The sequence below is a fragment of the Montipora foliosa genome, chromosome 7 (genome assembly GCF_036669935.1).
Source record: "Montipora foliosa isolate CH-2021 chromosome 7, ASM3666993v2, whole genome shotgun sequence".
In the NCBI taxonomy this organism is placed as follows: domain Eukaryota; kingdom Metazoa; phylum Cnidaria; class Anthozoa; order Scleractinia; family Acroporidae; genus Montipora; species Montipora foliosa.
Window position 1 is genome coordinate 43000671 of NC_090875.1, and position 14156 is coordinate 43014826.

Here is a 14156-nt window from a genome sequence, read left to right on the forward strand (position 1 = left end):
CGAGGATGATTTCCCACTTTCGTTTAATGGTGACTCCTTTGTAGCTGGCGATCACATGGTACAAAAAGCGCCATTCTGGAGAGCAAAGTGCGCCCTGGGACGTCTAAAATAAAGCAATTTAATTTTTTTGTTTTGTTTTATATGTCAAAGTGCGCAATTTGCTCTCCAGTATGGCGGTTTTTGTGCTATGTGATCTCCAGCTGCAAAGAGCGAATTTGGTTTCAATCAGATTCAAAGTTTCCACTACCACTACCCGTTGGACCACAGATGACAGGTCTACCTCATTGCTGCAGTAGATCCTTACGAAAGCAGATAGTATTAACAAAGATTCTTGTAAAAAATAAGCAATTGAAAAGGAAGAAAGTCAAACTAAACGCAGTATTATTTTAGTCACATTGATACCGCTGTAAATTTTGGTGAAGATTAAATGTTACCATAATAAGTATTTTGTATCTAACCGACAGGATTACCATTTTGAATTCTAGAGGTCACCTTCTTTATCACACATTTATTTAAAAAGTCAAAAACCATAAGGTTCGCCGTTGGAAATACTAATACAGATAGCCATCTCATATTGCATATCTATCATTTAGAATGTTTTTGATGTAACTGCATTTCTGCTTTACAGGTGGTCCTATGGAGTCGTCCTTTACGAGATCTTTACCATCGGTAGGTGTTTTGTGTACTGAGAATAAACATTTAATCACAAGTGTTATGATGGTGAGTTTAAGTTTAAATTATCATAATCATCATCATCTACCTCGCATATGTCCAGAAATTCAAGTAAAATTAGACGCAAGCCTCATCTTAACATCCAACACGAAGTGGCCCTTTAAGTCTAAGCATTTCATATCTATTTCTAACAATACGGTTAAGGTAAAGGCTAGCGTTACATTTTAGGTCAGCAATTTTAATGCAGCAATTTACCCTTACTCGAGGAGCAGCATTTGGAGGGAGACTTTGTGACGTTAAATTTCCAAGATACAAGTGATGTTGAAGTCGGAGAAAAGAGCGAGGGCACACCTCGTGACGCTTATTGAATTCAGTTGCATCAAATTACGTCCTAGCTGTTGTCGTTATTATCATCATCATTGTCATTATTATTATTATTTCTACCCTTCTCCCAGTTGGGGCAATTTCTTGAGACTGGACTTCACCCAGAGGTCTAGGGTCATCAACTGTCCATGGACTGTCTCAATAGGTTCATTCCGATTGTTTGATTTTCTTCTACCATGGCACCTTTCTTTGTTTTTATTCCCCACCGTATCTTCTTTAATCATCATCTGAGGTAGTTTGAATTTTAATTGACTACACTTTCGCACCCTAACCCAGTCAACATGCTTGTGAAACTACATTTGATTACTGTTGTAGCAAGCGGTTAGTAGGATAAAACATTAATGAAATGTTGACAATTATCAGGAGGTATTCCATATCCGGGGTGGTCGGAGGCCAAGACCATAGCAGAATTGCAGAAAGGTTATCGCATGCCGAAACCTCCACAAATCGCCATTACTATGTAAGTGTCCTTTCGTATCATTTCCTTGCACTTAAGGTAGGGTAACGTACTTTTTTATTGAAACGAAGAAAATAAAGGGAAAACTGCTAAAGAGGAAGGGGGGGGGGGGAAGGGGCATCACAGGTGACCCAAGCTCTAATATTCGCATGTGACGTAATCTTAATATCAGATCAACATGGCCGTTACTTTACATAATAGGGAAATTACAAGGGTTTGTATGGAGAAAAATTAGGAGTGATTTTTCAATAAAATTTTCTCACCAAAAAAATATTGTAGATCCGTTAATTTGTGTTTCCCACTGTGGGTATGGGTGTAACTCCAGGTAACATGTACAAGGAAAATACTGTTCAGAGCATCTACCAGTAGTTTTGGACTAGTTTATTCCACTCAATTCCACTTTGCACAAAGTAACTTAATAGTCAATTGAAAAAAGAGGCATGCATATGAATACACTATAAAACTACACAAATCGGATAATAGAATGAACGATCTTTCTCTAACATGTTGTAGATATACTTAGAATCCTGTCAGGTGTAATCCCGTTTCAAAACAAGCTATTTTCCTATATTTTCAGCAGTTACGACGAATACACTGTTTTCAGTAAGAGGGCTCTTTTCTATCTGATCGTCCGATTTCTATTCGCGCAACTCCAAGAGCGACTTACTATCTGATTGGCTGAGCGTGAATTCAGTTAAGTTGACAATACAATACAAAATAAAATTAAAAAAACGTCCGTGTCCAGTCTTCACCACAACATATCTAAAAACTAAACATCTTTCAACGGAGTACAAAACACTCGGTCAGGTGAGTACCAATAAGTAGGTCCAAAGCACCACCGGAGAGATGTAACTTGTCTTCTATTGACATTGGGTTTGGGTAGCTTTCAATAGCCTTACGTGATACAATCTTAGCGTTGCTGCAGCACTTCCTGACTGTGTAGACGTTTCCAGTTATCTTCACTTCCGCTTTCTTTCGTCCTCCACCTAAGTTCATTGTCAGCTGCTTTTGAGGACCATATATTCCAAGCTGTTTTGCAGCTTATTTGGATAAAAGGCTCTTGTTTGAGCCAGAATTTAATTAACATGGGAAGTAAGTCGGTGAACTTCCCGCCACTGTCTCTGATGTTTACCTTTAGCCCTGCGCAAATCCCTAGAAAGTGTCCCTTCCTTGGATGCTCCGATTCTCGGCTGCAGGTGGAGTACCATGGCTAGTGAAGATCATTGCATCGTGGCTCAAACTGGACTGCATAGGTTCCTTTCTCTTGTCGTTGTGCAGCCAGAGAATGGTGATAGTTCTTCTTGCAGTTACTGCGCGTTGTAGCGGAACTGTGCGCAAGCCAACGGTGCGCGCGCGCAGCACCACAGTTAAGAAAATGTGGTAACCCATCGATACGAGAAATTTTGGTTTTATAGCCATGACGCCATCAACCGTCCGTACGTACGCCAATGTGACCAGTATCATGCTAGTTTACAGCATACACCTTTGATATTGGACATCCATGTTTCGATCAATTGACACCTGTCAAAACGATGTATCCGTTGATCAGTATCACGTGACCATAAAGCGGGCTCAAGCTTAGAGCTCACCGAGGTCAGCTGTTTTTTTGAAGTTGCCCGCTGACCAGGTACTGGTTTTCGATTGTATTGCAGGTTCAACCCAGGTTAACTCACCTAAACAAATGCGAGGCTTCATTTTTTCGCGCGCTTTTTGTGGCTCGAAGCGGCTACACGGCCGTACTACGTCAACTATAGTTCTTACACAGTCAACGCTTTCCGTGTTCAGGTGGAAAACGTTTGCAAAATGTTTTATTTCTGTATTTTTTGCTGGTTTCAATCCAGTTTGACATATCATGATAGCTGTGGTCAACACTGGTGGCTACGCAGTTATTCAAGTCAAGCATCGGAGCGATATAAACTTTAAGCTGGGTGTTTATTTTTAATTTGCTTAGAGCTGCTTTTTTCTCTGTATTGCAATTTTTGGCATATCTTTAGAAGCTCTGATAAGGTTACATGACGCCTGGAGGACCGTTGACTAGAACAGAAACGTAAAAAGAGCGAAAGATAACGACAACGACAAAACAGAATACCAGTAATAGCTCATACTTAGTGGAAGAAGTTACTCCACAAATTTTTTCCTTGGGCACTAAGCCGTTTGTTATTTCCAAAAATGAGGAATGAAAATCGAATTTTATTGTCAAATGGAATTAAATAACGATTATCTGTACTCTTTTGTTTGTTTTGCTATCATGCGAGCGAACAAGTGCTTTTTAATCCGTTTGCCCAACTGGATTTCGGTGTGCCTCGCCAGTGACAAAAAAAATTGCCCTTATGTTATAAACACGTAATCGCAATGAGTTTTCGTAAAATTAGGCGGAAAATTCACTAGGTTGTCCTTTCAGAAGTTTGTTTATAGCACCTAAACGTTATCTAAGCGTTGGAGCGGACCTTGTTTGAAGTTCGTCCTTTCTTGGTTGCATTGCCGTATTTTGCCGCTTCTTGTTCCAAGCCAACCTGGCTTGTTTCAATGAAATACATCGAAATGTTAATGATCTCGTTTTCAGAAATAACTTGGAATAAAGTACAGCAGTAAAACTATTTTTTGACCTTGAACTTACAAATTTTTCTTTATGGCCTCTAATTTTAGCGTGATTCCTATTTGCTAGTAGCTATTGACAGCTTAGGGTGTGCTTGTTACTGGGTTTTTTTCTTTTTTTTTCTTTTTTTTTTTCCGCGTCGGTAAAAGTCTTGCCTGTCACTCCCCTGCTAAGTGTTGTCTTTGTGCATAGAGCCTTCTGCGCGTATTTTCTTAGGATCGAAAGGGTAGTGGAAATGCATAGATTTCTCTGGTGGACACAGGAGAATCATTAACTTAGCCTGCAATGGCGTCGAAAGTCATGTGACGCGAATGGCGTTTTAGTGGATCCTTAAACAAAATATACCCTTATGGAGCTCAATAATGGAAAGTCAGTTGGATAAACTAGGCAGGCGGTGAAAAACCAACACCTGGAATCTCAAAACCGACGAGTAATGCGGACTTCGACAACAATCTATCGCCCGTCGAGCCCAAATCAAAGAGAGCTGTATTTCTAAAATAAGTTTTACCAAGTGTGCTGTTATGTAGAACACTGAAACCAAATGGAAAATTCTCTGGTAACTTATGGGTTCAACAGACAGAACAAATCGAACACCTTGCATGGATCTGTGATCAACTCTGCACAGTCTTTAGGTAAAAAAAAATAACTGGCAATGTGACAGCCTAGAATTATTTGAAAGAAAGCTTGTCGTGTATTTTGTGCTTCATTATTCAAGGAAAAGGTTCTTCATGTAAACGGTTTGATCCTGAAATTTAGTTTGTTGCAATATTGCGCATATTTGACACGATTGAGTTTCTTCTCTCCACGCACGCAATGAAATAGAAGGGGTTTTTGCCTCTAATAGCAAATATGTTGTTTGTTTCAAAAAGTTGTTCGCTGGAAAAGGTGGCCTTTATGAATTCATCATGTTTTATGATATGCGAGATTAACTGGATAGTTTTTATGGCAATAGTAAAGCATTTTCTTGTCAAAATGAGGTTAGCGTCTTTCTGGTGTGTTAACTGAATTAAATCGTGAGTTTGTATTTGCCGTCTGCCGCGTAACCTTGATTTCCACTCTCAAAATTACCTCTAGAACCTACTTTTTGCGTAGAATAAGCTTTTAGAATGATGTTCTTGTTTTGCATAAAGCAAGCTAACAAAATCTATACCTTGCTGAGTTCGCATTTGTTAGCGTTAATAGTATTTTCGGTTCGATGCTTCTGTTTTGTGATGGGTATATTGTTTTGGTCTCCCATCCAGAAAATAACCCCACCGGACAGGGGTTAATTTCAGTGAACTTTGTATTACAAAGCTGTCAGATGCTCAGAGGGCACGCTTAAACTTGTGGTGAAAAGAAGTTGTGAGCGAACTTGAAAATTATCAACCCAGAAGCCAATGTTTCTCGCTTCTCTTTTATTTGTTATTCTTCAGAGACTGGAATGCTGTAGTTCAATACCACACAATTCAGTGCCTTCTGATTTTCTGTAACACGTACCACAGGCAACCCAGTGTATGCTTCACGGAAGCATCTCGTTTTCTTTTAAAACTCATGCGGTTAGATTCAAGAAAGATTGATTGCCAACATTTTACTCGAAAAACCAATATCGTACTCATGGCTTCGTGATCCATGCGATATCAGTTTTTAGCGTAAAATGTACTGTGGAATTCACTACTTAGGCAATGAATTTTTCTATAGAAGAAAGCAAGGAAAATGATTTAATTATTAAAGCAGCAACCGGAAAGATCAAAACGCAGACAATTCGAAACCTTTTATTATTCACTAACCCTATAGGCATTGGGAGCTCCGCTTTTAGGCTTGGCTAAAATTATATATTACCGTCAGCTCTTTTGCAGTAATTACTGTGACGTGACGCTGTTACGTACTTCCAACATCTTCTCTTCAGTTTCACTATCTCCCATCTTTGGTTGACAGTTGACCCTTGATATACAGGGAAGGAAGCGACAAGATGTTCTTATTTTGTCGTTTGCAATGCTAGTGTCGTTCGCATGTTGATCCGTCCACCCATGGTAGTAGGGCTGTCGACCACCACGCTCTCTTTGCCCACCGTTACCATTATCAGTACTCTTTCTTCTCGATCGAAGAGTTGCCTCATGGAGGAGCCCGTTAATCAGATATTGGTCACGTTTTCTTATTTCTTTTCACAGTGCATCTCTCTACCGAAGTCTGCCTTATCTCGGGGTTCAAGTTCCGACAGGAGTCTTGACATGAAAAATGGTGCCTTGAGGTGTCTTAAACTTGATATCCATTGTCCCCCAAATCTTCAGATATCGTTCTCGCATAACGAGTCAGACTATTTGGATTATCCTTTACAGGCTTGTGGCTGTTTATTTCAGACAGGAGTTCGTCCTTAAGGTTTCCTTTGTTAGGAAATTCTATACCTTTGCAGGTCTTTACCTGGTCCGTCCACCAGCATCCCTTTGGCATGGCTTTTCGGGAACACTGAAGCTGTTCATCCTTATCTTCCTCATACTTCGACATCCTATAATTAAACACCTTTTTCGAGCTGGCATACTTCTTACGTGCTCCATGTCATGAGGACACAGACAATCTTTCTAAGCCCTGACAATTGCGCTGTCTCAAAGCTCCCCAGCTAAACCTTTTGCCATTTGCTTAACGTCATCTGCGATCGCTCCAATAACTGCCATGTTTTCGGAAGTGTTTTGTAATTGAGGGGCAGCATTAATTTCCTTTTGGTAATTTGCGTATTTTTGTAAAGTTTTCAAATATCCAGGACTCTTTTCTCTCCGATCGTTCGATTTCTAACTGCGCAGCTCCAAGAACGAGCTGTAATCTGATTGGATAAGCATTACTAAAATTAAAATTTCCGGTCTTGACCACAAAATATCTAAAAACTAGACGCTCTGTGAGCGTACAATTAATTGCCTACGGTACGTGTTTGTCCTCTTCAACTTTTCGTACTTATTCTCATTCCCATTCCTTTGTTAGAATACTTCACTAAGTTAACCTGATGATTTTCAAACGTATACAATCAGAAACCCATAAGGGTTGAAACGTGTAACGCGCGTTCACAGCTTCCGAATATTCAGTGCGAACTGATTGGTTGAATGTGTCAGTGCTAAGTACCATATTTGGAAACCCCTTTTTTTGTTCCAAATATGGTACTTAGCAAATTGAATATTCAGAAGCTTGTTTCCCAGCACACAAGGGGCCGTTACACGTTTCAACCCTTATGGGTTTCTGATACAATACATATATATACCTCTGGTTGTAATTTTAGTTTAGTTTAAAGAACAAACTACTGTATTAGAAATTGATATGTAACTGTGGCGAAAACTACCAGTGTTTCTTTCTGATTGTTGTTGTATTTTCTATTCATTTTGTAGTATGTGTTTAATCTCGCTTTTTCTTTGTCTTGTCCCCACTAGATTAACAAACTAGCTATTTGTAAATTTTATTTTTTTGCGAGTAATAAAATTATTGTTATTGTTTTTGTTATCGTCAAACGCCCTAACAAATTATCCATCCGGAATCGAAACAACATTTACTTTGTTCGAACAACAGAGTAAATTTCTTGTCTCCGTTTTTGGACTTTTTAAAATCAAATTTCAACCCACGCATGCAAATTAGTTAATATTTACAGAACACGATTTATCCACAAAGGCAGAAGATTAAAGAAAAAAACACAAACCCTTCTCCCGCCAAAACCTTTATTGAAAGAAGCAACATATTTGCTATTAGAGGCGAAAAAACCCCTTGCTATTTCAAGCAACAAACCTTATCATTTCGCTATTATGCAAATTAATGGTCATGTTGATATGATGTTCAAATTACGTCACGCGCGAATCGTAGAGCTTGGGCCACCTTCACTTATGTCGAGCAATCAGGTCACAAATAATAAAATTTTCTTGAAATTGTGGGGAAGCAAATGTTGACTGATAAATGCATCAATGAGAAATAAAAAAGTGCGAATGCCTTTTACACGAATTCAGTCTATGACCTCAGTTTCCATTTCACGTGCAGATGCTCAACCACGCATTGACCTCAATGAAGACCATTGAACTTTGGAAGCTTTCGGGGCGTACAGTAATAGAAATAAAAACCCAACATGGCGGATCCAAAATGATCGAAGATGGCTGCTCTTTTTGCACTAATTACGTAATAACGTAATCCCTGGTTTTTACTCACGAGCTCAGCGATCATGTGTTTTCCCGCATAAAAAGTATAGGCTTATTTTAGAATACAAAAATTTGGTTTTATCAACGGAGTTGATAATGTAAATTGGCCACCGTACAGAGATTCTAAAAGCTGACGTTTCGAGCGTTAGCCCTTCGTCAGAGCGAATCGAGGAATTATGGGTTACGTGTAGTTTTTATAAAAGAGTAGCAGCTACGCTATTGGTGGTAACATGGAAAGATGAAAAATAGGAATATATTAGTTAAATGAAAAGCGTTCGTTAATACCGTGAGGATTAAGGGTGCTGATTTGGAAGATGAATTTTTGTTCTAGATTCTTGCGGCTTTCCGTCGTACCTAGATGTAGGGAAAGGCCGCAGATAGCCCTGTGTTTTATGGAGTGGTTAGAGAGATTAAAATGACGAGCGACTGACTTAAATGCATCTTTGTCATTCTTCTCAACATCGCGAAGGTGTTCGCGGAATCGGTCACCTAGTCGTCTACCTGTCTCGCCAATGTATAATTTATTGCATAACGTACAGGTTATGCAATAAATGACATTTGCGGAGGTACATGTGAAACGATCGGTGATCTTAACAGATCGCTTAGGTCCTGATATCTTTCTAGTGTTAACGATGAAAAGACAAGTTTGGCATCGTGAGCGCGCGCATTTGAAATTGCCGGGTTCCTCGTTAGTTTTGAGCGCGCTTCCAACTAAAAAGGTGCCTACGTTTTTGTCGCGTTTGAATGAAATAAGTGGAGGTTGCGAAAAGATTCTACCAGTCTCGGGATCATTTTTGAGTAATTTAATTTGCCACTAATAGAAACTTTGATATCTAGGAAAGCCCATGAAGTTTCCGAAATTTCCCAGGTATATTTAAGAGCCGGATGAAAAGAATTGACGGAGGTTATAAAATGATCGAGTTCTTCTGTGCTGGATGAAATAAATATATCTGGGAAATTTCGGAAACTTCATTGGCTTTCCTAGATATCAAAGTTTCTATTAGTGGCAACGCGCTATGTACCAGTGTGCACTACAAACCTACAGATTCTCACAGTTATTTGTTGTATTCATCAGCACATTCATCACATGTCAAGAACGTGGCTATCCTGTCTCTGTGGTCAAAGCGTGCCATCATCGCGCCCAACAATTTGATCGACAGTCATCACTACAAACGTCACAAAAAGATAAGAATGACAGAATTCCATTCACCCTCACTTTCCATCCTCATAATCACGCAGTCAAAAGTATCATTCTTAATAATTTTAAATTACTCAAAAATGATCCCGAGACTGGTAGAATCTTTTCGAATGTACTACTTCCCCACCGACGCAGCACCACAGTTTCTTTAGAAACTACCCCCTTCATTATTTTAGAATAGATCGTTAATTAATGCAGAAGGGTTAGATTGTATATCAACTTGTCAGCCGTTCTTTGTCTCGGGTCTCTGGGCACCCACATGGCCTGACGTCCTAAGTAAAACAAATAATTATTGTGCTATGAAGTGTCTCCATCGAAATGTCCTTCTCTGTGTGCCCTGCTTTCTGCAAGGAAAATGAAAAGTAAAAACGGGTACTTTTCGATATTTCAAGCCTTTGTCCTTTTCTGTAAATATTGCACAGTACAGAAACCATAATGTAGCCGTATAGGTGCCACAAAAATCATCTCAATATAGGTAAATGAGATCGAGGAGAGTCCCAATGTGAAATAAACAGAACGCTTTGTGAATAGTTTTATCTCGAACTCCGTTGTTAATAAAATATTGTTTTTACCACCCGAAATAAAATTCGTATCTTCGCGCCGCTATGTAATATCCTTTATACATGTTTATATAAACAAACGATGTCTAACACTCTGTTGTTTTTCAGAAACTTATTCTTTATCGTCGCCCCGTCGCCTAAAAACAGCAACGCTTGTGATATTTGTTTGAAGTGATGATATTTTAAACAGAAAGATGAGATCGAGTTATCAAATATCTAGAGTTACTGCTTCTATAATTCTCATCAATCAACGTGAGATGAGTGGACAGGGGTTAAGACTAAGATAACGTTAAACTGTTTGTTCCCAGGTATCACTTCATGGAGAGGTGCTGGCAAGAAAATCCTGACTTTCGTCCAAACTTTGAAAATATTCGTAGAGATTTGCTTTCTCTCATCGAAAAAGAGGTAATTATCGAGATCTGCTTTAAAATGCCAATCTGACGCAACACTTTTTTTCGTTTTTTCACATCAGTCTCTATTCATGAACGATAAAGACATTCTAGTAGAGCAGTTTTCAAATGACTTTCGTAAGTAATTACGCGATTGCAAGTGCTACGCTTAGTGATTGGTTCAATAATAATAATAATAATAATAATAATAATAATAATAATAATAATAATAATAATAATAATGATAAATCCAAACGGGAATAGGCTGGTGATCGTAAGTAAATAAGGCAATAAATTGCTAATATATTCCCTCCCTACCTTACTGTACTTAAAATTTGTACGGGGATTTGGCCATGCATCGCTGATCGACCGAGGAGTAGTGACGTGATCCTGATTGCAGAGAATTTGTGAAATTGTCTCCTCGGAAATAGCCGCTATGACGCCACAGTTGTGTATGTGTTGTCTTGGTGTTGATATTGTGGTTAAGGCATCCAGCCGGTAATCTGGAGACCCAGGTTCAATTCCTAGTTGAGCACATTTTCACTTGTTTAGTTAGTTGCGTTGATTTCGGTTCCCAAATTAACCTTCTCTATAATATATATATATATATATATATATATAAGTTAAAAGAGGCCAGTGGGCGGACAACTTCTGATGACTTAAAAAGTAAAAAGATTTAATGCAGTGTAAAACGTTTCGGTCGTATGACCTTCATCAGTTACAGTGAATAATGATAAAAAATTCCTTTTTATATGTTTACAGTGTTAGTTGCTTGTCTCTTAGGTATACCGAATTCCTAAAGGTATTACATAAGAACTTAAAAAGTACAATAGAACGGACATAACAAAAGGTTAAACAATGTACTTAATGATGTTCCCGCATACTTTACTACCTGATTAAAATTCATCAAAGATGTAAAAAATCCCCAAAGGTATTACTTTACGAAGATTATAACTAAAGAGAAAAGCAAACAAAACAGTAAAAGAACCAATAATTCTACATGATTCATAGATGCACGCTTTTTGATAAAGAATTTAATTTTTCAAATATTTCAACCGTTCAAGGGCTTTTGTTGGGGAATTTGTTGTTTGACCGTAAATTGAACAGTTTGGCTCAAAGGCCCCAATTTGGGAATTTGCTATGATTGTTGTGCATTGTCAGTGGATTCAGGTTTAGCTTGAGATCGTGTTTTTATATTGGTTCTTTTACTGTTTTGTTTGCTTTTCTCTTTAGTTATAATCTTCGTAAAGTAATACCTTTGGGGATTTTTTACATCTTTGATGAATTTTAATCAGGTAGAGAAGTATGCAGGAACATCATTAAGTACATTGTTTAACCTTTTGTTATGTCCGTTCTATTGTACTTTTTAAGTTCTTATGTAATACCTTTAGGAATTCGGTATACCTAAGAGACAAGCAACTAACACTGTAAACATATAAAAAGGAATTTTTTATCATTATTCACTGTAACTGATGAAGGTCATACGACCGAAACGTTTTACACTGCATTAAATCTTTTTACTTTTTAAGTATATACCTCCATCCCAGACATCAGCACTGCACTGATGAGGCCCAGAAGGCCGAAACAGTACTGTCTGCAGTTATATATATATATATATATATATATATATATATATCTAGCTGATCTTATGAAAACCGGGTCCTAATCCCACGTATCTTAATTTGTCTTTAAATTAGACTAGAATAGATAGGACGGTTATATTTTGTCAGTAACTAGACTCTAACCTTTCCATTGACAACATCTTTCAATTTAAGAAGTCAGAGTCATTGTCATTTGGCAAGTTGTGACTTGGACCTGGAAATTTAAACAAAAAATGTATATGTGTGAGAAAAAGGCTAATATCATCAGCCATTAAGGCAGTTAAGGCCATTAATATGTCTGCTATATTTCGAACTAATCTTTCAAACATCACTAAGGTGACTTCAGAAGAAGTAATATTTAATATCTCATGGAAGCCTTACCCAACACGTGGAGATTTTCTTCCCTCACCCTCCCATAGAGAGGTCTAGTGAGTTGTTTTGGCTATGGACTAACACCTGAGTTGTTTTGGCTATGGACTAACACCTCACACTTGTTAGACTTGCATGCGACAAGCCATGACGCAGCCCCCCCTAGGAATTTAATGCTCACCGTCAGTGCAACTGCTGCCTGCTCTTTGGATTTTGCAGCCAAGTTTGACCTTGTTTTCAAAACTTCAGCTATATATCTCACATAAATCAGACATCTTGTTTTAGCATTGGATATGTTTAACTGTTTTTCAGACCCTATAGGTCATCATTTACTTTCCTCACCCTCCCATAGAGAAGTCTAGTGAGTTGTTTTGGCTATGGACTAACACCTCACACTTGTTAGACTTGCATGCGACAAGCCATGACGCAGCCCCCCCTAGGAATTTAAAGCTCACCGTCAGTGCAACTGCTGCCTGCTCTTTGGATTTTGCAGCCAAGTTTGACCTTGTTTTCAAAACTTCAGCTATATATCTCACATAAATCAGACATCTTGTTTTAGCATTGGATATGTTTAACTGTTTTTCAGACCCTATAGGTCATCATTTACTTTCCTCACCCTCCCATAGAGAGGTCTAGTGAGTTGTTTTGGCTAGGGACTAACACCTCACACTTGTTAGACTTGCATGCCACAAGCCATGACGCAGCCCCCCCTAGGAATTTAAAGCTCACCGTCAGTGCAACTGCTGCCAAAGGCAGCAGTTGCACTTTGGATTTTGCAGCCAAGTTTGACCTTGTTTTCAAAACTTCAGCTATATATCTCACATAAATCAGACATCTTGTTTTAGCATTGGATATATTTTTAACTGAAATCAATTTTCTCACATAAATTCAAGAAATTATTAAACAATGCTCATATTTCTGTTGCCTATGCTGCCAAATTTTACTTCCAAACACTGACGTTATTTGTCAAACCAAAGTGCTGGCATTTCCTCAAATCAATTATCTCACATAAATCAGACATCTTGTTTTAGCATTGGATATATTTTAGACTGAAATCAATTTTCTCACATAAATTCAAGAAATTATTAAACAATGCTCATATTTCTGTTGCCTATGCTGCCAAATTTTACTTCCAAACAGTGACGTTATTTGTCAAACCAAAGTGCTGGCATTTCCTCAAATCAATTATCTCACATAAATCAGACATCTTGTTTTAGCATTGGATATGTTTAACTGTTTTTCAGACCCTATAGGTCATCATTTACTTTCCTCACCCTCCCATAGAGAGGTCTAGTGAGTTGTTTTGGCTATGGACTAACACCTCACAATTGTTAGACTTGCACGCGACAAGCCATGACGCAGCCCCCCTAGGAAGTTAAAGCTCACCGTCAGTGCAACTGCTGCCAAAGGCAGCAGTTGCACTTTGGATTTTGCAGCCAAGTTTGACCTTGTTTTCAAAACTTCAGCTATATATCTCACATAAATCAGACATCTTGTTTTAGCATTGGATATATTTTTAACTGAAATCAATTTTCTCACATAAATTCAAGAAATTATTAAACAATGCTCATATTTCTGTTGCCTATGCTGCCAAATTTTACTTCCAAACACTGACGTTATTTGTCAAACCAAAGTGCTGGCATTTCCTCAAATCAATTATCTCACATAAATCAGACATCTTGTTTTAGCATTGGATATATTTTTAACTGAAATCAATTTTCTCACATAAATTCAAGAAATTATTAAACAATGCTCATATTTCTGTTGCCTATGCTGCCAAATTTTACTTCC

The 14156-nt window shown here is 38.2% G+C and overlaps 1 protein-coding gene and 1 long non-coding RNA gene across 3 annotated transcripts in view; one reads left to right on the forward strand and one right to left on the reverse strand.

Moving 5' to 3' along the window:
• LOC138011185 (tyrosine kinase receptor Cad96Ca-like) overlaps positions 1-10447 on the forward strand; it is a 25589-nt gene extending 15142 nt beyond the window's left edge. Inside the window, exons 6-8 of the mRNA XM_068858151.1 lie at positions 629-669; positions 1420-1516; positions 10315-10447. Coding sequence (XP_068714252.1) covers positions 629-669; positions 1420-1516; positions 10315-10447 — 271 coding nt within the window. The remainder of the gene's footprint in view (positions 1-628; positions 670-1419; positions 1517-10314) is intronic.
• LOC138009560 (uncharacterized) overlaps positions 1-14156 on the reverse strand; it is a 441051-nt gene that overhangs the window by 134104 nt on the left and 292791 nt on the right. The gene's annotated exons all lie outside the window — the stretch shown is intronic.